This window comes from Athene noctua, chromosome 28, assembly GCF_965140245.1.
Source record: "Athene noctua chromosome 28, bAthNoc1.hap1.1, whole genome shotgun sequence".
Classification (NCBI taxonomy): Eukaryota; Metazoa; Chordata; class Aves; order Strigiformes; family Strigidae; genus Athene; species Athene noctua.
In genome coordinates, this window is record NC_134064.1 from 1075269 (window position 1) to 1096513 (window position 21245).

At 66.9% G+C, this 21245-nt stretch overlaps 5 protein-coding genes across 6 annotated transcripts; 2 read left to right on the plus strand and 3 right to left on the minus strand.

Moving 5' to 3' along the window:
- Positions 1 to 210: 210 nt before the first annotated feature.
- On the minus strand, positions 211 to 2107 carry LOC141971367 (small ribosomal subunit protein uS3m-like). Of its 2 annotated transcripts, XM_074928680.1 has the most exons (4): positions 2053 to 2107; positions 1509 to 1577; positions 1322 to 1433; positions 211 to 565 (listed from the first exon to the last, which is right to left on the minus strand). In XM_074928680.1, exons 1-4 carry the CDS (start codon positions 2083 to 2085, stop codon positions 282 to 284), a joined length of 498 nt encoding a protein of 165 aa, XP_074784781.1. In that variant the 5' UTR covers positions 2086 to 2107; the 3' UTR covers positions 211 to 281. The 2 variants fall into 2 exon arrangements, with proteins under 2 accessions (XP_074784781.1, XP_074784780.1); XM_074928679.1 differs by lacking the exon at positions 2053 to 2107 and having other exon boundaries at positions 1509 to 1752.
- A 5414-nt stretch (positions 2108 to 7521) lies between these two features.
- On the plus strand, positions 7522 to 11171 carry LOC141971177 (pulmonary surfactant-associated protein B-like). The gene is made up of 8 exons (XM_074928339.1): positions 7522 to 7588; positions 8049 to 8173; positions 8761 to 8829; positions 8918 to 9043; positions 9553 to 9651; positions 9850 to 10179; positions 10933 to 11040; positions 11136 to 11171. The coding sequence occupies exons 1-8, from the start codon at positions 7522 to 7524 to the stop codon at positions 11169 to 11171; spliced, it is 960 nt and encodes a 319-aa protein (XP_074784440.1).
- A 238-nt stretch (positions 11172 to 11409) lies between these two features.
- Positions 11410 to 16248, minus strand: USP39 (ubiquitin specific peptidase 39). Its single transcript, XM_074928415.1, has 12 exons — positions 15896 to 16248; positions 15513 to 15582; positions 15291 to 15385; positions 14787 to 14923; positions 14549 to 14701; positions 14232 to 14457; positions 14073 to 14150; positions 13917 to 13984; positions 13502 to 13833; positions 12862 to 12997; positions 11726 to 11812; positions 11410 to 11609 (listed from the first exon to the last, which is right to left on the minus strand). Exons 1-12 carry the CDS (start codon positions 16245 to 16247, stop codon positions 11562 to 11564), a joined length of 1782 nt encoding a protein of 593 aa, XP_074784516.1. The 5' UTR covers position 16248; the 3' UTR covers positions 11410 to 11561.
- Positions 16249 to 16435: 187 nt separating this feature from the next.
- On the plus strand, positions 16436 to 17865 carry C28H2orf68 (chromosome 28 C2orf68 homolog). Its single transcript, XM_074928649.1, has 4 exons — positions 16436 to 16642; positions 16752 to 16867; positions 17230 to 17348; positions 17639 to 17865. Exons 1-4 carry the CDS (start codon positions 16548 to 16550, stop codon positions 17759 to 17761), a joined length of 453 nt encoding a protein of 150 aa, XP_074784750.1. The 5' UTR covers positions 16436 to 16547; the 3' UTR covers positions 17762 to 17865.
- A 355-nt stretch (positions 17866 to 18220) lies between these two features.
- On the minus strand, positions 18221 to 20874 carry LOC141971227 (vesicle-associated membrane protein 5-like). The gene is made up of 3 exons (XM_074928416.1): positions 20805 to 20874; positions 19776 to 19907; positions 18221 to 18805 (listed from the first exon to the last, which is right to left on the minus strand). The coding sequence occupies exons 1-3, from the start codon at positions 20805 to 20807 to the stop codon at positions 18569 to 18571; spliced, it is 372 nt and encodes a 123-aa protein (XP_074784517.1). The 5' UTR covers positions 20808 to 20874; the 3' UTR covers positions 18221 to 18568.
- Positions 20875 to 21245: the final 371 nt, after the last annotated feature.

The window sequence follows — 21245 nt, forward strand, 5'->3', positions numbered from 1 at the left end:
ACGATTCTGGGATTCTGAGAAGCGGGGAGTGAGCAGCTTCACGGTGCTCCGTTCCCCTCCACGCACAAACCACGACAGCGGGACACAGGGGCACGGTGGGGACAAGGACACGTGGGGCACACAGGGACGGGGACATTCAGGCCACAGGGGCTTTGTGGAACCAGCGCCCCACAGCGCAGCGATGCCCCAAAAACCCCTCCAAGACCCACAGGCAGGGCAAGGTGGGCTCAGACCCCCCGCTTTATTCCCCCGCCCCCAGCCCAGGGCGGCACCGCCGGGCACTAGAGGTACTTGTAGACGACCCTGGTGGGCACCGTCTGCAGCTCCAGGCGCACGGGGCACTTGTAGAAGTGGCTGAGGAGGGTCTCGGCGTAGCCCACCAGGAAGTGGAGCTTGGCGGGGGCCAGGCCCCGCACCAGCACGGCGCAGATCACCAGCAGGTTGGCGCGACGCTTCAGCACGGCCTCGTCCGCCAGGATGCCGGGGAAGGTGCCGCTGAGGAAGCGGCGCAGGAAAGCGTCTTCCACCGCCCGCTCCGCCGCGCCCGGCTCCCCCGCCAGGTTCCCTGCGGGCACCGAGAGGGTGGCACCGGCCCCACGGCCAGCGGGGACCCACCACGCACCTCCCCGGCCCCGCGTGCCCCACATGGCCCCATCCCCGCGATGCCCCGTGGCCCGTCCCCACAGCGTCCTCGTGCCCCACGTGTCCCCGTCCCCGCACGCCCGTCCCTGCTGTGCCCACGTGCCCCACACATCCCTGTCCCCACACTGCCCCACACGTCCCTGTCCCCACGGCGCCCACGTGTCCCCGTCCCTGCACGCCCGTCCCTGCTGTGCCCACGTGCCCCACACATCCCTGTCCCCACACTGCCCCACACGTCCCTGTCCCCACGGCGCCCACGTGCCCCCGTCCCTGCACGCCCGTCCCTGCTGTGCCCACGTGCCCCACACATCCCTGTCCCCACACTGCCCCACACGTCCCTGTCCCCACGGCGCCCACGTGCCCCCGTCCCTGCACGCCCGTCCCTGCTGTGCCCACGTGCCCCACACATCCCTGTCCCCACACTGCCCCACACGTCCCTGTCCCCATGGTGCCCACGTGCCCCCGTCCCTGCACGCCCGTCCCTGCTGTGCCCCACACATCCCTGCCTCCACCAAGCCCGGGTGACCCACACGCCTCTGCCCGCCCCCCGTGATGCCCTCACGCCCCGTACGTCCCCATCGCACATCCCCTGTCCCCAGGGTGCCCCGTGCCCCACACCCCCCCAGCCCCACCGCCCCACCAGGGTCCCCCCGGCCCCAGGGGGTGTGGGGTGACCCACCGGTGTGCAGGGAGAGCCAGCCCTTGCGGTGGGCGATGTAGTGGGGGGGATGCGCCTTCTCGTAGGACACCGGCTTGTCCCCTTTGCCCACGCGCACTCGCGCCGCCCGTGTCTGTGGGGGCGGTGGCGTCAGGGCTGGGGGGGCCCCGCGGGGGAAAGGGGGGAGAGGGGCACCCCCAGGGCTTACCTTGAGGCAGGCGGCGGTGGTGTGGAGGTGCCGGGTGGCCTCGGGGACAGGGCGGGTGAGGGGCACCGCCTGGGGGGGGCAGGGGTGAGGGGCAGCGGGTACCCGCGGCAGCGGGGGGGGCTGGCCCTGCCCGGTCCCGTGTCCCCACCGGCCGGTGTCCCCAGGGCGCCCCATGCCTGGGCACCCCCGTGGTGTCCCTGTAACCTCCTGCAACCGGTGACCCCATCCCTGGTGTCCCCCACACCCTCTGTCCCCCATCCCTGGTGCCCCCTATACCCGGCGTCCCCCGTGTCCCCCACACCCAGTGTCCCCCATACCCAATGCCTCCATACCCAGTGTCCCCAGTGTCCCCTGTACCCAGTGTCCCCCACACCCGCTGTCCCCCATCCCCAGTGTCCCCAGTGTCCCGTCCCCCCCGTGTCCCCAGAGCCCCCCACGCCCACACCCTCAGCCCCCCCGCCTGGAGCCCCCGGTGCCCCCACACCCGCTGTCCCCCCCGCCCGGTGTCCCCGTCCCGCCCCGCTCCCCCCGTCCCGTCCCTCACCCGCAGCGCCCGGGCAGCCGCGGGCGCCGCCATCTTGGCCCGGGGCGGCGGGGAGGCGGCGGCGCCCCCTGGCGGCTGGAGGCCGCGGGGAGGAACGGGGGTGCTGGGGAAACTGGGCTTACTGGGGAAACTGGGAACCCGGAGGTGATGGAGGGGTGACGGGGCTTACTGGGGAAACTGGGAACCCGGGGGGTGATGGCGGGGTGACGGGGCTTACTGGGGAAACTGGGAACCCGGGGGTGATGGCGGTGTAACGGGGCTTACTGGGGAAACTGGGAACCCGGGGGGTGATGGCGGGGTGACGGGGCTTACTGGGGAAACTGGGAACCCGGGGGGTGATGGAGGTGTGACGGGGCTTACTGGGGAAACTGGGAACCCTGAGGGTGATGGCGGGGTGACGGGGCTTACTGGGGAAACTGGGAACCCGGGGGGTGATGGCGGGGTGACGGGGCTTACTGGGGAAACTGGGAACCCGGGGGGTGATGGCGGGGTGACGGGGCTTACTGGGGAAACTGGGAACCCGGGGGGTGATGGCGGGGTGACGGGGCTTACTGGGGAAACTGGGAACCCTGGGGGTGATGGCGGGGTGACGGGGCTTACTGGGGAAACTGGGAACCCTGGGGGTAATGGCGGTGTAACGGGGCTTACTGGGGAAACTGGGAACACTGGGGGGTACTGGGGTAATTGAGGGGTAATGGGGTTTACTGAGGTACTCTAGAAACTGGGGGGTACTGGGGGGTAATTGGGGGTTAATGAGGTTTATTGAGAGTACTGGGAGCACTGAGAGTTACTGGGGGTACTGGGGTCTATTGGGGATACTGGAAGCACTGCGGGGTAGCAAAGAGCACTGGGGGATACTGGGAAACTGGGGATACTGGAGGATACTTGTGGTTATTGGGGGTAATGGGGGCACTGGGGGGGGATAGTGGGAGCCCTGGGGGATACTGGGGGTTATTTGGGATACTGGAGGTAATAGGGGTACTGGGGGTACTGGGACCACTGGGGGGTACGGGGGAGGTACTGGGGGACTCTGGGGGTAATGGGGGACAGTGGGCACTGGAGGATACTGGTACTAATGGGGTCACTAGGGGATACTGGGAGTACTGGGGAGGATAGTGGGAACACTGGGGGATACTGGGGGGGATATTGGGGTACTGGGAACACTGGGGGGTAAGAAGGAATACTGGGGGATACTGAAGAAACTGGGGGTACTGGGGTTAATGGCGTTACTATGGATAATGGGGGTACTGGGGTTTACTGGGGAGTACTGAGAGATACTGGGGGCACCGGGGGTAATGGGGGACACTGGGGGGAACTGGGGGATTCTGGAGGGCACCGGGAGTACTGGGCATTACTGGGGGGTACTGGAGGTACTGACACATACTGGGGAGGGCACTGGGTGTACTGGGGTAACTGGGGAGCTGAAGGGATTGGGGGGAGGAGTGGGAGTCTTGGGGTACCGGGGTACTGGGAGATACTGGGTGTAATGGGAACACTGGGGGCACTTGGGAGAAATGAGGGCAGGGGATTACTGGGGGCACTGGGGCGGTGTGGGGTGGGGAGGGGGGAGCGAGGGGTGCCGGGGGCCACTGGGGAGTGGGGGGAGCTCTGCCCTGCACCCCCAGCTCCCCCCCCGCTGCAGAGGAAGGGGGGGGTGACAGAGGTTTGTGGCTTCACGGGGGGGGATGGGAACAGGAAGGGGGCGCAGGGCTGGGGGCAGGGACAGGCCCCCCGTGTCCCCCCCTTCCCCGTGGCTTTGGGGTTCGTGGTGGCCTCAGGCCTTGCCAGGAACACAGCGGGTGGCGCAGCCCCTCCCCGTCCCCCCCGGTTCCCCCCTCATCCTCCCCAGCCCCCCCCAAGTCCCTCCAGGTCCCCAAAGCCCCCCCAGGTGCCCCCCACTCTACCCCCTTGTCCCCTCGCATCCCCCAGCTCCCACCTTGTCCCAGTTCCCCCAGTCCCCCCCCCGTGTCCTCCTGCTCTCTCCTTGCCCCCCCCACGTCCTCCGGGTCCCCGTGGTGTCCCCTTGTCTCCCGCCCATCCCCGAAGTCTCCGCAGTGTCCCCTTGTCCCCCCGCAGGGCCCCACACACCCCCCAGGTCCCCAAAGTCACCGAGTTCTCCCCTCCCTCTGCTTTTGTCCCCCCATGTCCCCCGCCGGTCCCTCTCTGGCCCCTTCCAGTGTCCCCCAGGTCTCTCCTTGTCCCCTCCCAACGTCCCCTCAGTGTCCCCCAGGTCCCCTCTTGACCCCCCCCCCGTGTCCCCCAGGTCCCCATGGCTTCCTCTTGTCCCCTCCGTGTTCCCCAGGGGCTCCCCCAGCACACCCTGTCCTTCCCCCCGGCCCCCCATGTGCCCCCGGTCCCCCCCAGGGCACTCACATCCCCCAGCAGACGTGACTGGGGGCCACCATTCCCGGACGCTGGGGGCCCCCAGCCCCCCCTTCCAGCGCTGTGGCCGCCGTGGTTTTGTGGGGGGCCCTTCCTGACGTCACCCTGGCTGCCACCCCACCCCGCGGGGACATAAATGTCCTCTGGGGCTCGGGGATGGGCAACCATGGCCTTGGTGCTGCTGGCCCTGCTTACTGGTGTCACTGGTGGGGACCTCCATGGGGATGGGAGGGAACATGGGGGACGTGGGGGGCCAGAGGGGACATGGAGGGATGGGGACATGGGGGACGTGGGGGACGTGGGGCTATAGGGGACAGGGATGGGGACATGGGGGGGGACAGAGGGGACGGAGGGCTGGGGGAAGGGGGGATATGGGGAAGGGGGGCAGGAGGATGGGAGGGGCCATGGAGGGTCGGGGACAAAGGGGATGAGGACATGGGGGGGGACAGGGACATGAGGACGTGGGGGACAGGGGGACCAGGGCGATGTGGACATGGGGGGGACGGGGACATGGGGTACAGGAGGGTGAGGGGCAGTGGGGGGTCAGGGACATGGAGGGGTTGGGCACACGGGGGGGGCGAGGACAAGAGGGGACATGGGGTCAGGGGAGGGGACGCGGGGACGTGTCCCCTGACACGGCACTGCCCAGGCATGCTGCTGGCGGCGGCCAAGGGCCCCCCCCCGGACACCCTGTCGGGGGGGGGGGGGCTGCCCTGGCAGGGTCCCCCGGAGCACCAACACCCCCCCGAGACCGAGGGTGGGCTGCAGCTGAGTGACGATGACATCACGGTGAGGGGACACGGGGGTGGGGGGACACGGGGCGAATGAGGGGACACAGGGGGGGTGAGGGGACACGGGGGGGTGAGGGGACACGGGGGTGGGGGGACACGGGGGTGAGGGGACACAGGGGGGGTGAGGGGACACGGGGGTGGACGGGGCACCCGTGGGGATTGGGCAGGTACTGGGGGGGCGCCCATGGGGGACTGCGGGGGGGGGGGGCACCAAGAAGGGGACTGGTGGGACACTGGGGGGGGCACAGGGGGGGACTGGGGGCACTGGGCTGGCAGCGGGTGCTGAGCTGTGGGTGCACAGGGCGGGGGGGGGCAGCTGCCCCCCGGCCCCATGGTCTGCGCCGTCTGCAAGAGGGTGGTGTCGGCGCTCAGGGACGTCGTGGTCAACCCCAAGGACAAGGTGAGACGGGGCGGGGGGGTCACACACACACACACGCACACACACGTGGTGCCCTCGTGCAACACCCTTGTGTGAGGCAATGCCCCCCCTCACCGTGCAACACCCTCGTGCAATGCCTTGTGCAAGGCAACACCCCCGTGTGATGCCCCTGTGCGATGCCCCCGTGCAAGGTGCTGCCCGTCTTGCCGTGCCCCTCATGCGATGACCCTTGTGCAAGACACCGCCCCTTGTGCAAGGCTCTTGTGCAATGCCCCCTTGCAAGACAACGCCCCCCCCGCCCCGTGTGTTGACCCGGTGCAAAGCCCCTGTGTGAGGTGAGGCCCCTCGTGCAAGGCCCTCGTGCAAGGTGCTACCCCTTCCATGCAATGCCCTCGTGCAACACCCTCGTGCAAGGTGCTGCCCCCCACACCCCGTGCAAAACCCCCGTGTGCAGCGAGGCCCCTCGTGCAAGGCCCTCGCGCAAGGCCCTCGTGCGGGCGACGCCCCCCGCCGTGCCCCCCCGTGGCGGTGCTGACGCGTCCCCAGGCGGGGGTGGCCCGTGTCACCCGCCGCGTGTGCAGGCGGCTGCCGCGGGGGGCCGGGCTGTGCCGCCGCCTGCTGCACCAGGCCCTGGGCACCATCGAGGCGGCCCCGGAGCAGCACCAGACCCCCGCCCGCCTCTGCGCCCGCCTGCGCTGGTGCCGCCCCCCCGAGGCAGGTGAGCCCCCCCGGCCCCCGCCCCTCCCCGCGCCCCGGCCGCGCCCGGCCCAGGAGGGCTCTCGGGGGAGGGCGGGGACGGGGACGCGGCGCCTCGGAGCCCTGACGGGAAGGGGGGGGCCGGGGGGGGAGGCGCACCCATGGGCGCTGCTGGGGGGCCGTGGGAATGGAGGGGGGGCCATGGGGGAGCGGGCATGGGGGCGGGGACGCGGGGATATGAAGGGTGGGGGGATGTGGGGGACAAAGGGGGACAAAGGGGGACGGGAACAGGGGGGTGTGGGGGCACGGGGGGGCGCGGGGACAAGGGGGTGACATGGGGGTGTGGGGATGGGGACAAGGGGGTAACACGGGGGTGTGGGGACATGGGGACAAGGGGGTGACATGGGGTGTGGGGGCATGGGGACAAGGGGGTGACATGGGGGTGTGGGGATGGGGACAAGGGGGTGACATGGGGGTGTGGGGGCATGGGGACAAGGGGGTGACATGGGGGTGTGGGGGCACAGGGGGGCGCGGGGACAAGGGGGTGACATGGGGGTGTGGGGACATGGGGACAAGGGGGTGACATGGGGGTGTGGGGACATGGGGGGACATGGAGGGATGGGGGGACAAGAGGGCACGGGACATGGCGGTGTGGGAGTGTGGGGGGACGCGGGGACATGGGGGTTTGGGGACATGGGAACAGTGGGGTATGGGGACATGGGGGGACATGGCGGGATGTGGGGGTCTGGGACACGGGGACACGGGGATGTGAGGGGACATGGGGACAGGGACATGGGGACACGGTGCCCGCGGGTGCCCTGTCTCTCCACTGCCACCTCTTCTCCCTGCAGGCACCAGCTGGCTCCAAGGGCACCTGATGTCACCAATGTCCCCCCACACTGTCCCCCCCATGCCATAGCCACTCCATCCCTCCCCGCTCAATAAAGGCTTTGTCACTGCAGCAGGGACACTGCGTCTGTCCCCCGACACCGTGGCCACCGGGGTGGGATGGGGAAACGGGGACCCCGATGGGGGACACGGCCGTGAGGGACACGGGAGCATGGGGCGGCAGCAAGGCCATGGGGTGGGGGACAGGGGTGGCAGCCCCCAGGTGTCCCCGTGGCGGGTGCGCACGTGTCCCCACGGCGCTGGCACCGTCCCAGCGGCCACCTCCCGCCGGGGCTATAAGAGGCCGCGGGGCTCGGCCCTTCCAGCGCCACCATGGCACCGCCACTGTCACCGTCACCCGTGCTGGCGCTGCTCCTCACCCTGCTCTGTGCCACCCCAGGTAGGGCCCCCCCACACCCTCCCCTGGGCGGGGTGCGCCCCCAAAGCTGGGTGACCCCCCCAGGCTGGGTTCAAGACCGAGTGTACCCTCAGATCTGGGTCCCCCTCCCTACAGCTGGGTGCCCCCCCAGAGCTGGGTGCCCCTCCCCATGGGCCCTATGGGTGGGGGGGAGAGTCCCCAGGGGTGGGGTGGGGGAGGACCCACACTGGGGGGGAAGGGCCCGGACAGCCGGGTCCCCTCTTGAGGATGGGGGCGGGGGGGCTTGGGTGGGGGTGTCCCGGACACCTGGGTCTCCTCTTGGGGTGGGACACGGGGGGGCATTGTGGCTGGGGGGGGCCCTGGGTCCCCCTGCGAGGGCTGGGGGTGGGATGGGGCACCTTGGGGTGGGGGTGCCTGACGCCTGGGTCCCCCGGGCTCTGGGGGGCGTGTGCTGGGTGTTGGGTGCTGACGGTGGCCGCAGGGCTGGGGGTGCCGGGGGGGCGCTGCGGGGTGCCCCCCTCCGCCTGGTGCCAGAGCTGGGAGACGGCGCTGCGCTGCGGGGCCCTGGGGCACTGCGCCCGCCAGGCCGGGGCACCCCCCGCCACGGTGAGAGCCCCCGTGTCCCCAGAACCCCCGCGCGGCCCCAGGCCCCCTCTCTCTGTCCCCACTCACCCCTGTGGCCCCCGTGGCCCCACACCTCCACCCCACGGCCCATAGCCCCCTGTCCCCATAGCCCCATGTCCCCCGTTCCCCATGTCCCCAAGTCCCCATTCCTCCATGTCCCCAATTCACCCATGTCCCCAATTCACCCATGTCCCTATGTCCCAATGCTCCCCATGTCCCCATTCCCCCATGTCCCTCGTGTCCCCATTCCCCCATGCACCCATGTCCCCATTCCCCCATGTCCCCCGTTCCCCATGTCCCCATGCACCCATGTCCCCCGTTCCCCATGTCCCCATGCACCCATGTCCCCCGTGTCCCCATTCCCCCATGCACCCATGTCCCTCGTGTCCCCATGTCCCCCATGTCCTCATGCCGCACATTTGTATGTCCCCACATCCCTTGTCCCCATGCCTCGTGTCCCCACACTGTATGTCCCCATGCCCCCAACTTCACTTCCCCACATCCTACACCCCATGTCCCCACCCCACACGTGTCCCCACGTCCCATGTCCCCCGTGCCACCTCTCGCAGGACATGTGTTCCGACTGCCAGCAGATCGTCACCCTCCTCACCCGCATGGCCAACGAGTCAGCCACCAAGGTGCCTGTGGGGACGGGGTGGGCACGGGGGGCCACCATGGGGGCCACCACGGGTGCCAGCGCGGGTGCCATGGTGGCTGTGGGCGCAGGTGGCCGTGGAGGGCTTCCTGCGGCGGGAGTGCGCGGCGCTGCCGGTGCCCACCATGGTGTCACCCTGCCAGAACCTGGTGCACCAGTACTTCAGCCTCCTCCTCGATGACCTCGAGGGGCGCCTCGTGAGTGGGCACCCACGGGTGCTGCGCTGGATGGGTGGGGGTGGCGTGCGGGGGGCACTGGGGACATCTTGGGGTGCTGGGGGGGGGTTGGGACACTGTGACATCTGGGGACACCTCAGGGTGCTGGGGGGGCCTGGGGATTGGGGACATCATGCCAGCTGGGGACAACCTGGGGACACTGTGCCAGTTGGGGACATCTTGGGGTGCTGGGAAGGGGGGGTTTGGGGACACCCTGCTGGTTGCAGACACCTCGGGGTGCTGGGGGGGGTGTGAGGACACTGGCCAGGGACATCTTGGGGTGCTGGAGGTCACCGTGCCATTTGGGGACACCTTGGGGTGCTGAGGGGGTTGGGGACCTCAGGGTGTTGGGGGTGCTGGGGACACCTTAGGGTTGCTGGGGGCCACTGTCCATCTGGGGACACCTGGGGGTGCTTGGGGACACCGTGACACCTAGGTCACCTCGGGGTGCCCTATGCTGGGTGCCCTCACCCTGTGTCCCCACCTCCTAGAAGCCCTCGGCCATCTGTGCCCGCCTGACGCTGTGCCCAGGTGAGCCCGAGGGGGCCCCGGCTGTGCCCCCCCTCGGGGCACTCAGCACCCGCCTGCAGGTAGGGACCTTGGGGACATCGGCACGGGAACTGGTGTCTCCGTGGGCGGCTCTGTGGGCACAACCCTGGGCATAAATTCAGGAATCGAGGGGCACCTCCATGGGTGTGCACAGAGCTGAGCACCCAAAGGGTCCCGCCGTGGGTACAAGCAAAGCTGCAGCCCCACCACTAGTCTCAAGAGTGAACGCCCATCCCCAGGTCACCGCCGGCGAGGCCCTGCCCGTGCCGCTGCCCTTGTGCTGGCTGTGTCGCACCTTCCTGACCCGCGCCGAGGCCGCTGTCCCCAAGGAGAAGGTGGCGGCGGCGGCGGCGGGGCTGTGCCGGGTGCTGCCGGCGGTGGTGGCGGGCGCGTGCCAGTGCCTGGCGCAGCGGTACGCGGTGCTGGCGCTGGAGGGGGTGCTGGGCCGCCTGGGCCCCCGCCTGCTCTGTCACCTGCTCCTCTCCTGCCGCCCCGAGGACGGTGACACGCCGCTGTCACCTCCCCAGAGGCCCCTTGGGGACACCGAGGCCCCTTGTGGGGGCGCTGAGGTGAGCGGGGTGAGGGGGTGGCACTACGGGATGAGACTGAGGGGACAGGGGGATGTCACGGTCCCCAGGGATGGGACAGGGCACCCAAGTGTCACAGCTCCTGGGTGTCACAGCCTTGAAGGGACACTGCAGTGACACCAAAGGGTATCACAGCCCCTGGGGACACATGCTGGGGTGTCACAGCCCCAAGGGGACATGCCAGGGACCCAAAGGGTGACACAGGCTCAGGGGACACCTGCTAGGGTGTCACAAGCCCAAAGGACACATACTGGGGTGTCACAACCCCCAGGGACACATCCTGGGGACCCAAAGGGTGTCACAGCTCCCAGGGCCATGTGCTGGGGTGTCACAGCCCCAAGGGGACATGCCAAGGACCCAAAGGGTGTCACAGCCCCCAAGGACACATGCGGTGACACCAAAGGGTGTCACAGCCCCAAGGGACGCATGCCAGGGTGTCACAGCCCCAGGGGGACACTGTGCTGGGGTGTCACAGCCCCCAGGGACACATCCTGGGGACCCAGAGGGTGTCACATCCCCCGAGGACATGTCGCAGAGTGTGACAGCCCCAAGGGGGACACACTCAAGGGTGTCCCCAGGTATAGCACCCCTCAAGGCAGGGGGGCACTGAGAATGCCATGGCCCCACGGGATGCAATGAGGACATCACAGCCGTTGGGAAGGGGGTTCCTGGGGGTGTCCCCACCCTGAGGGGGTACTAGAGGACCTCCCTGACACCCACGTCCCCACCCTGCAGGGCCTGGGACCAGGCCACCCCCTCCCCGCGCTGTCCCCAAACCTGGGACCCTGCGCCCTGGGCCCGACCTACTGGTGCTCCAGCCCTGAGGCCGCCCGCCGCTGCCAGGTGAGTTGGAGACAAGGTGGGGACAAAAGGGACAAGGTGGGGGGACCTGGCACCCACCGTGCCCCCCAACTGCCCCCTCCCCGGCTCTCCCACAGGCCCTGCAGCACTGCCAGGAGCACGTCTGGGCATAAGGGGGGGCAGGAGGAGCCCCCACCCCCCAGCTACATCCCTCACCCTCAGCCCCCAAATAAAGCTTGGATGCTGCCCTGCCTCAGTTTCCTCAGTTTTTTGGGGTGTTTCAGAGTGTGGGGGGGGTGACGGGGTGTGAGGAGTGGAGGTGCCTTTTTCTCAGAAAACAGGCGGGTTTTTGCACCTCCCAGAAGCTGTGAAAACCACGTCCCCCACCCAAAGAGAAGCGACAGCCAAAAACGGTTACAAAAATACAGGGGGTGGCCTTTAACTCGGGGGCAGGGGGGCTGTGGGTGGCCCTGGAGGGGCTGTGAGTGCCCCAGGCGGGGTTGTGGGTGCCCCCGGGGGGGCTGTGGGTGCCCCCGGGGGGGCTGTGGGGGTCCCCAAGGGAATCAGGCGCCTTGTTGGTTCGTCTCGTCTTCCTCGCGCCTCTTCCAGATCTGCGGCAGAGCAGGGAAAAGGGGGGGGAGCAGTGGTCAGGGGGGGACAAAGGGACATTCTGGGGTGTGACAAATGTCCTCCGGGCCCCCCCCTTGCGGTCACCGAAGCCCCTCACCTGGATGTAGGCCTCTGAGAGGGTGATCATCTGCGGCAAGATGTCGGTGACCTGCAGGTCCTGCAGCTCGTACCACTTCCCGGTGCCCTGCGAGGGGGCGGGAGGGGGCAGAGGTGAGGGGGGGGCACCCCCCTTGTCACCCCTGAAGGGCTAATGCTTGGACAGCAGGCCAAGCCAGAGCTGGCCTCTGGATGAATCCTGTCGATTTGATAACCGTAACTGTTGTGCTAGCAGGTATGGTACTAAGGGGTAGCAAACCACCTACGCTGATGGACAGAGTGCTCAAGTGTTGACGCCTGAACAACAGGCCCCGAGCCGAAGCTAATGCAGTATGGAATCATTAACGAAGTGTGTACGCTCGTTAGTGAAAGACGTAGCTTAGAACGTAATATAAATATAAAGCTAATATAATTAATATTATTTAAATACATATAAGTATAAAGTATAAAAGTATAAATATAGGTGTAAATATAAGTATAAATGTAAGTATAAAATATAAAAGTATAAATATAACTATAAATGTAAGTATAACTCTAACATGAGGATGAAATGCAGAACGTTCCCAGCTTTCCTTGTTTAGCCTTGTTCAAGGCCGAGAACCCAGATCTTCGGCCTTGTTAGAAACTCCCTTGGTTCTTCCCCCCGCCCCGAGCCCTGGCCAGGCTCTGGGTGGAATCCAACAGGAGGGTGAAACCAGCTGTTTCCGCTCCAAACAGAGGTGCCAGTTATTCTGCCTTGCTGGTTCTTGGTCCCTCAGGCCGGACCCGCTGGCAGCGACTCTGGAGGCCTCAGCTACGGGTGGAGGCACCGCGGAGGATTTCCCACTCGCCGGGACAGGCTCAACAAACCCTCGCTGCACCCGGGGCTGCCCAGCGCCTGCGGGTCGGGATGGCGGGAACGGGTGCCAGTGGGGGTGGATCTTCCTTAACTCCCCCTCTCCTAGTCACGAGGGGATGCATTACCCTGAATTTTCCTATTTAAGTGCATTATCCCATCTTTTCTTACTGCGTGTTTTCTGTATGACTCGCTTACGTTATTCAGTTACCCCCAGTAAAATACACCTACTCTTCTCACTGCAGCGTCCGAGTTTAATTAGTATCCTTAATCAGCAACCCCCAGGGACAAGTGACACTCACGTGGTGCAGCACGTGGATGCGGTAGGAGCCCTCGGAGGGTTTCCCGTCGTGAACGATGTTGGCGATGAGGTCGTAGGTGGTGTTGGCGTGCGCCGCCTGCACCTCCTCCGACAGGTACTCCCGCAGGTCCACGTTCCTGGGGGACACCCCGGAGCACCCCACACCCCTCAGCTGGGTGTCACCGGCACCCAAACCCCAACGGAACCCCTATGCTACCCACAGACCTCCCCAGAAGATGAGATGATTCCAATCCCCTCTTAGATGCCTCCAAGCCCTCCCCAGATGCCTCCAAACCTGCTCCAGATACTTCCAACCCCTCCAAGATGCTCCTAAACCCGCCCAGATGCTCTCAACCCCCCTCCAGATGCTTCTAGACCTGCCCAGATGTTTCCAACCCCTCCTCAGATGCTTCCAAATCCCCACAGATGCTCCCAAACCCCCTCCTAGATGCTTCCAAACCCTACCCAACTGCTTCCAAACTCCTCCTGGATGTTTCCAGACCACCTTTAGATGCTTCCAAACCTGCTCCAGATTATTCCAAACCCCCCGCCAGGTGTTCCTAAACCCCCTCCAGATGCTTCCAAACCCACAACAGGGTGCAGGGAAAGGGAGAGAGAAACCCCAAGTGTTCACCACTCACGTGATGGGGAAGTTGACAATGGTGGGGTTCTTCTCGACAAAGAAGTTGTTCTTGGTGAAGCGCTTGATGCAGAAGATGAGGTAGGGAGGCAGCTTGGTGAGCTGGAAGCGCTTGAGAAAGTTCTCCTTGTAGGTTTTGTACTCTTTCTCGGTGGCGCCATTGAATTTGGCCAAGATGCTGAAGAGGGGGACCTGGGGGATGATGAGCTGCTCCTTCTCGTCCTTGTAGAGCGGGGCGGTGGGAAGGTCCAACGTCAGGTACATGAAGGTGGATTCCACCATCATCTCCTGGTACTCGGTGTTCTGCAGGAGCTGCGCCTTCTCCTCGGCTGGCTGCGAGACACGGGGCTCAGCTGGGGGCTTGCAGACCCCCACGGGGGCAAGAGCCACCCCCCTTTGCCTTTCCATGTACTCACCAGATCCGGGTGAGGCAGTTTTTTGGTGAAGATGCGCATAGAGCCCTGGAAAACGTCGGTGACAATGGCTGCGGGGACAGAAAGACATTGGGGGAGACCAGGGGTGACACAAGGGTGCCCCAAAGGAATAAGGAGCCTTCATCACTCTCCACTCACTCTTCTTCTTCTTCTTTGTGCCACCCAGGGCCGAGTGTAGAGCGTTCAGGAACCAGGAGAGAAAGTCCACCCCGTCCCCTACATACCAGAGAGTAAATGAGAACTGGGGCAGGGGCTTGGATCCAGAGTCCCCCCTCACCATCCCACCCTGCTCCTCACCTTGCTTGGTGATCTGGAAGTTCTTCTTGCTGCAGAGGACCACAGCCTGCAGCATCTCGTGGGGTGAAACGTGCGCTTTGAAGTTCCGAGGGTTCCAGAGTTTCCGCATCAGCTCCCCAAAACGCTGCACCAGCAGGAACATGATGTCCCCGGGCGGACGCTGGATGCTCTTATAGTTCTCCTCCTCCAAAAAATAATTCCTCAGTGGCGGCACGTTGGATAAAGCCTGTGGGAGAGAAGCCGGGAAGCATCCCTACCAGCCTCGGGGTGGGGTTTCACCCCAAAAATGAAGCCTGGAGCCCCCCACCCGGTGATACCTGGAGGACGGCATTGGCGTAATCGTTGGCTTTGATGTTGTTGAGCCCCACGATGCCAGGCAGGTACGTGGTGCCATCATAGGCACGGGAGAGCTTGGCCTGCTTGTCCAAGTTGGTGATCTGCTGCGCGGTGAAGGTGGGCTTCAGCACGTACTGCGGGAGAGAAACGGCGTCGGAAAAGAAGGGGGGCACACGAAGCTGAACCCCCTCCCAGGGCAGCTCAGCCCTCCTGCCACACCGTGATGTCCTCCAGCGAGGAGTCGATGATCTCGTAGTTGTCGGGGAGGCAGTAAAACTTGAGGGTGTGGAGGTTGAGGAAGACATGGTGGCTGAACTGAACGCTGTGGATGTAGGCGTGAGACTTCAGCCCGCGGCCTGTGGGGAAGAGGGGAAGGTGTGTCAGGGCAGGGGGGGCATGGGAGGGGCACGAGAAGGAGGTGGTGGGGTTGGGGGGAGCCTCAAGTCCTCAGAGAGGAGAGAGAGAGGATAGGAAACCCAGGAGTCGATGGAGATGGGACAGAAGGGATTCCCCACCTGCATCTGGAGGCTGCTTCTGCCCACCCCGAGCGTCCCCATGCCTCTCCCCAGGCAATATCTAGTCCCTGGGTATCCCTGTGCCCCCCCACAGCAGCACCCCAGCCCCTGGGTGTCCCCCATGTCGTCCCCCCCCCAGCAACACCCTGGCCCCTGGGTGTCCCCGCCATGTCCCCTCAGCAGCACCCCACTCCCCAGGGGGACTCACCCTGGAAGTACTTCCCGCAGACGAGGCAGGCGTAGACGTTGATGTGGGACAGCGAGATGGAGCAGAGCTTCTCGAAATCGAAATCCAGGACACTCCTGGGATTGGGGCAGAGCTGCAAGTGGGCTGGGGGGACCCCCAGGGACAGGGGGGACCCCCGGGAGGCGGAGGAGCCCCAAGGGGACCCCAAAATGCCCCAAGCTGTCCCCCCCCACCCCCGCTCACTTGTTGATGGTGTCCAAGTAGGGGCAGTGCCGGCTGCGCTGGTCCTCGGGGTCGAACCGGCCATAGCGCACTGCGGGGGGCAGAGCTCGTTAGCGAAGGGGGTCGCGGGGTCTCATTAGTGCCAGGATGGCGCCTCACACCAGAGGCGAAGGAAATGTCCCCATCCCCGCTAAGCCCCACCCGGGGATGAGTCTCGGTTCCCCCCGGGTGCCTCCTCCCCTCCCCAGACCTGAGCCCGGGACCCCCAGGATCAGCCCCGGTGCCCCCCTGCACACCCGGGTTCAGCCTCCCGTAACACCCCGGACCCCCTGCACACCCCGTTTCCCCCGTGTGTCCCCCTCCACAGACACCCCGGTTCCCCTCCCCGCACTCCCGGTCCCCACCGGTGGGCTCGGGCTCAGGATCGGAGTCGCCATCAGGCTCACGCTCACGCTTGACCCGCACCGGGCCGGTGGGGACGGCGGAGCCCCCCCAGGAGCCGGTGCCCGGCTCCCGCTTGATACGGGCGAGATCGACGGGGAGCGGCAGGGCCAGGCCCGGCTCCGCCGCCTCCCGCCTCCCGCGGTCCCGCTCCGCCTCCCGCCGCCCCCGGGACCGCTCCGCATCCCCCTCCCGGCGGCTCCGCGACGAGCCCCGCGATGAGGAGGAGGAAGTGGAGCCGCCGCCGCCGCCGCCCGTCCCCCGCGGGGCCGCCCGGGGCTCCCGCTCGCGGTCCCGCTTCCCGCGGCTCGACATCCCGCCCACTGCGCAGGCGCGGCGGCCGCAGCCCTTTGCGCATGCGCCATCGGCACCGGCAGCGCAGCCGCCGTGGCCTCGCTTACTGCGCACGTGCGGAACCGCCGGGGCGAGCGACGCCTGTTCTGCGCATGCGCAGTGCGGCGCCCCGGCTGGCGCATGCGCAGTGCGGCGCCCCGGCTGGCGCATGCGCGTGGGGCCCGCGGCGGCCGGCGGGGCTTTTAAAGGGACCGCGCTCCGTTACCGTTGGAGTGGTCCTGTTCGCGCTCCCTTGCTCTAGGCCGGCTCCGGTGGCGACTGATGGGGGCGACCGCGGACTGGCGCTGCCGGCCGGGTGGGCGACTCGACATGAGCCACGGTTTCGTGCGGCACATCCGCCGCAACCAGATCGCCAGGTACCGGCACCGGCGGGGCCCTGAACCGTCCCGGGTTCACCAGCCCTAGGCCAGCGCGGCCCCGGGACCTCCTGTGACATTTCTGGTCGTCCCCCCCCCCGGTGCACAGGGACGCCTACGAGCGGGCGGTACGGCAGGCGCAGGGGCGTGCGCGGGGCCGGCTCACCCCGACTCCCCCCCGGCCCCGCCGCCCCGACCAGCAGGTGTATCGACCCCGGCGGCCCGGTGAGTGGGGGGCGCCCACGGGTGGGGGGTGAACAGCCCTGGGTGGGCTGGGGGATGGGGGGCACCCAAGAAGGGGGATAAATGGGGGACACCCCAGGGTGGGCTGGGACAAGAGGAGGCACCCAGGGGTGGGGGGAATGTCATGAGGCACCCCAGGGTGGGCTGGGACATGGGGGGCGCCCAAGGGAGACACAGGGACGGGGAGCACCCATGGGTGGGCTGGGCATGGGGGGGGCACCCAAGGGAATGACGGGGATGGGGGGGGAGCCAAGAGATGGTTTGGGAGTGGGGGGGCACCTAAGGGTGGGCTGGGGCATGGGGAGGGGGGCACTGGCGGCTCCCTGAGGGCGTAGGTGCCACAGGGGCTCCCGGGGGAGATGCTAGCCCGGATCCCCCCCCTGCCGACACCCGTGGGCCCGGGCTCTTCTGCCTGGAGTATGAGGGTGACGACGGCCGCATCACTTCTGTCATCGTGCACCAGGTGGGGACCGTGGCATCCGGACCCCTCACCCCTGGGGAGTGGCTGGGCAGGGTCCTGGGGGCACCCATGGCGGGGGGGGGCGGCAGGGGGAGCAAAGGGGGGGAATGCTGTGTGCACGGGGGGTGAGGCACCCATGGGTGCGGGGAGGGGGCTGTGGGGCATGGCGTGGGCGCCATGGGGCGCCCTGGATGCAGGTGGGCACTGTGGGGCAGAGCGGGTGCTGGGTGGGTGGGTGTGGGTGCTGCTGTGGGGCGCTGCCATGAAGCTCAGCGGGTGACAGGGTGCCGCAGGGGGACAGCGCAGAGGAGGTGACACGGCAGGTGTGCGCCCAGAGCCCACTGGAGCCGGCCCTACGCTGGGCCCTCTGCCAGCGGGTGCAGGAGGAGCTGAGCAAGCGCCGAGGGACGGGGTGAGGCTACCAGCACCCCCCAAGGGACACTGCCACCCCCTGGGGACACTGCCAGGCCCGGGGATCGGTGACAGTCACTATCTGGTATCAGTAAAGGTGCTGCGAGGCTCTGGTGTCTGGCTCCACTTGGGGAAACTGAGGCACAGGGGAGACACCCAGATGTCTCAGCTGGGGGGGGGGGGGGGGGCTGTGTGTGGTTTGGGGACCCCAATGTGTCACATTTCTGCTGTCATCACCCTCAGCCATGGGTGCCAGGGTGCCCCCTGTGTGGGTGCCAATGGGTGCCCCCCATCTTGTCCCCTCCCCGGGTGCCATCGTGTCCCCCGCGTCCCCTCCGTGTCAGTGGCAGGGCCACAGCGCCCTCCTGTCCTTCCCCGACGCTGTGCTGGTGGCACCTGGGGACAAAACCAGGTGTCCTCAGGGCAGATCCCACCGGTTTGTTATTGCAGGGTCTCCTCAGAAGTGGGTTGTGCTGGTTTATTGTGGTAGGGTCCCCCCAAATCCGGTCCCTTTGTTATTGTAGGGTCTCCCAGGAGCAAGGCGCGGGGGTTTGTTATTGTAGGGTCTCCTCAAGGCAGGTCCTGCGGGGCTGTTACTGTAGGGTCACCTTGGAGCCAGGCACAGTGGTTTGTTATTGTAGGGTCTCCCCAAATCCGGTTCTGGTGCTGGTTTATCGTAGGGTCCATCATGTTTGTTACTGCAGGGTCTCCCCAAAGCAGATCTTGGTGGTTGTTTATCGTAGGGTCTCCCCGGAGATCATCCTGCTGCTCTGTTACTGTAGGGTCTCCTCAAAGCTGCTCCCGCTGGTTTGTTATTGTGGGGTCTCCCCAAGTCCTGGCAGGCTGCCCGTGGTGCTGGGGGGAGTACTGGGGGGGACAGTGACAGTGATGATGGCAAGGGGTGGCCGTGGCAGCCCTAGTGCCAGGGCAAGGGCGAGGAGGAGGAAGAAGAGGAAGGTGATGAGGCCGATGGCCACCAGGCACCAGCGCCGGTGTCCCCTGCGCTGCTGCCGTGCCACCGCCCGTGTGCTGCGGGTGAAGGTTTCGCCCTGTGGGAACAGCGTGGGGGGGGGACACCTATAGGACACCCCGCTGGGCCATATAGGGCTATAGTGTCTGGGGGGCCCTATAGTGCCATAGAGCCCCCTCCCCCTGACGCTATAGACCTATAGTGTGTGTGTGTGTGCCACCCCCAGCTGTATGTCCCTATAGCGTGTCCATGTCCCCCCATCACGTTCCTTCCCCCAGGACTGTATGTCCCCATAGTGTCCCCCTGCGAGCGGTCCCCCCTCCCTGAGGCTGCAGGTCCCTATAGCGCGTGTGTCCTCCCCCCCGGGACCATCCCCCACCAGTGTGTGTGTGTCCCAGGGCTGTGTGTCCCCCTGGGGCTATATGTCCCTATACTGTGTGTCGCCCCCCCCCCCAGGGGCTACATGTCCCTATAGTGTCCCCCAGGGCTCTATGTCTCTCTAGTGTGTGTCCCCCCAGAGTTCTATGTCCCTATAGTGTGTCCCACAGGGCTGTGCCCCCCCCCGGGGGTGTATATCCCTATAGTGTTCCCCAGGGGTTATGTGTCCTATAGTGTGTGTTTCCCTCCAGGGGCTCAATGTCCCTGTAGTGTCCCCCAGGGCTATATGTCCCTACAGTGTGTCCTCCCTGGGGCTGTGTGTCCCCCTGCCCGCCCAAGGCTGTATGTCACTATAGTGTGTGTACCCTGGGGCTGTGCCCACCCCCCCTCCCCAGCTGTATGTCCCTATAGCGTGTCCCCCCCAGGGGCTTTATGTCCCTGTAGCATGCCCAGGGGCTACATGTCCCTGTAGTGTGTGTGTGTGTGTGTGTCCCTGCCCCGCCCCAGGGGCTCTATGTCCCTGTAGTGTGTCCCCCCTGGGCTCTATGCCCCTACAGCATGTACCCCCCAGGGGCTATATGTCCCTATAGTGTCTCTCCCCCAGGCTCTCTATGTCCCTATAGTGCCCCCCCCCAGGCTGTATGTCCCTATAGGTGCGGGTGGGTGCCCACCATGGCGCGCAGCTCCTGGGCACGGCTGTCGAGGTCACTGAGGCGCCCGTCCCGCTCCAGTGCCCGGGCGAAATTCTGCTTCATCAGCTCCGTCACCTCCTCGGCCTCGCGCTGGCACCGCGCCAGCCCCGCCTGGGGACAGGGGGGACACGTGTGGGGACACTGGCACCTCAGGGATGGGGAACTATGGGGATGGGGGGGAACCATGAGTGCTGCGGGGAAGGGGCATATAGGGACAAGGGCACCACAGGAAAGGGGCACTAGGGGGACAGTAAGGGGACAGTGGGGCCATATGGGACCCTGGGGACAAGGACACCACAGAGAAGGGGCATTAGGGGGACAATGGGCCCGTAGGGACATGAAGGAACAGTGGGGACATAGGGACCGTGGGGATTATGGGGACAAGAACACCACAGGGAAGGGGAAATAGGGGGACAATGGAGCCATAGGAACTGTGGGGACAACAGAGGGACAATGGGGACAAGAGTACCCCAGGAAATGGGCACCATGGGGCCATCTGGGATCTGGTGGCAGTGGGGACAGAGGGGACATGGGGACCATGAGGACAGAGGGGACATGTGGACGAGGGCACCACATGGAAGGGGCACATGGGACCACTCGCCGTGAGGAGGTGGCACACGGGGACCACAGGGACGGGGGACTTGGGAACACAGGGACACGGTGTGGGGACACCCAAGGGTGGGGCACACGGGGACCGTGGGGTTGGGGCCCAGGGAGGGACAGGGGGTGTGGTGGGGACATGGAGGGGGTGGGACACGCAGGGATCCCGGGGCACAGACAGGGGGACACACGACAAGGACACGCGGGGACGCGGAAAGTCCCACTTGGGCCACCCCCACCCCCCCGGCTGGGGCCGCGTCCGTCCCGCCGGCAGGAGGAGCCCGGGGACATCGGGACCGGGGGGGTCCCCAAGCCCGGGGTGGGGGGTCCCGTGTCTCCCGTCCCGGTTCGTTCCCCCCCCCCCCGGGAAGCGAAAGCGAAAGCGGCGGCGGAGCCCCAGGCGCTCACCATGGTCCCGCGGGGCGGTGCCGGCACCCGGCTCGGTGCCGGTACCGGAGTGTCCGGCCCCGGGCCCCAACGGCCGCCCCCGGCGGGAGGGACCGGGACCGCCCCCACCCCCCCGCCTCACCCGCGTGTCCCCGGGGCCACTAACCGGGACCGGGTGTGTCCCCTCCCCGCACCCCCCCCCCGCACCCCCTTGGGGTGGGTGTCCCCGGGTTCCCCTCGGACCCTCCCCGGCCCCGCGTCCCCCAGATGTGTGGGGGGGGTGTCCCCATGTCCCCAAAACCCCCCAGACATGGGTCTCTTGGGGACGCCCATGCGTGTCCCCCCCCATACCTGGGTCCCCTGGGGACCCTCATGTCCCCCCCTTCATGCCTCCTCCTGTACCTGAGGACCCCCCACGTCCCCCCCACCCCAGCCCCCCCCCCCAGGGTGGCAGTGCCACCA

Excerpts from the sequence above, each read along its gene's own strand:
- LOC141971367 (XM_074928679.1), bottom strand. The coding sequence starts at position 1,682 with ATGGGGCGCCCTGGGGACACCGGCCGGTGGGGACACGGGACCGGGCAG. Across the intron at positions 1,434-1,508 it reads CCACCGCCGCCTGCCTCAAG|ACACGGGCGGCGCGAGTGCG; the intron begins GTAAGCCCTGGG and ends CCGCCCCCACAG. Across the intron at positions 566-1,321 it reads CTGGCTCTCCCTGCACACCG|GGAACCTGGCGGGGGAGCCG; the intron begins GTGGGTCACCCC and ends CGGTGCCCGCAG.
- LOC141971177 (XM_074928339.1), top strand. The coding sequence starts at position 7,522 with ATGGCACCGCCACTGTCACCGTCACCCGTGCTGGCGCTGCTCCTCACC. Across the intron at positions 9,044-9,552 it reads ATGACCTCGAGGGGCGCCTC|AAGCCCTCGGCCATCTGTGC; the intron begins GTGAGTGGGCAC and ends CCCACCTCCTAG. Across the intron at positions 9,652-9,849 it reads CACTCAGCACCCGCCTGCAG|GTCACCGCCGGCGAGGCCCT; the intron begins GTAGGGACCTTG and ends GCCCATCCCCAG.
- USP39 (XM_074928415.1), bottom strand. The coding sequence starts at position 16,247 with ATGTCGAGCCGCGGGAAGCGGGACCGCGAGCGGGAGCCCCGGGCGGCC. Across the intron at positions 14,458-14,548 it reads ACGCCAATGCCGTCCTCCAG|GCTTTATCCAACGTGCCGCC; the intron begins GTATCACCGGGT and ends TCTCTCCCACAG. Across the intron at positions 11,813-12,861 it reads GCATCCACGTGCTGCACCAC|GGCACCGGGAAGTGGTACGA; the intron begins GTGAGTGTCACT and ends GCCCCCTCGCAG.
- C28H2orf68 (XM_074928649.1), top strand. The coding sequence starts at position 16,548 with ATGGGGGCGACCGCGGACTGGCGCTGCCGGCCGGGTGGGCGACTCGAC. Across the intron at positions 16,643-16,751 it reads CGCCGCAACCAGATCGCCAG|GGACGCCTACGAGCGGGCGG; the intron begins GTACCGGCACCG and ends CCCGGTGCACAG. Across the intron at positions 16,868-17,229 it reads GTATCGACCCCGGCGGCCCG|GGGCTCCCGGGGGAGATGCT; the intron begins GTGAGTGGGGGG and ends TAGGTGCCACAG.
- LOC141971227 (XM_074928416.1), bottom strand. Across the intron at positions 18,806-19,775 it reads CCCAGGAGCTGCGCGCCATG|GGCGAAACCTTCACCCGCAG; the intron begins GTGGGCACCCAC and ends CTGTTCCCACAG.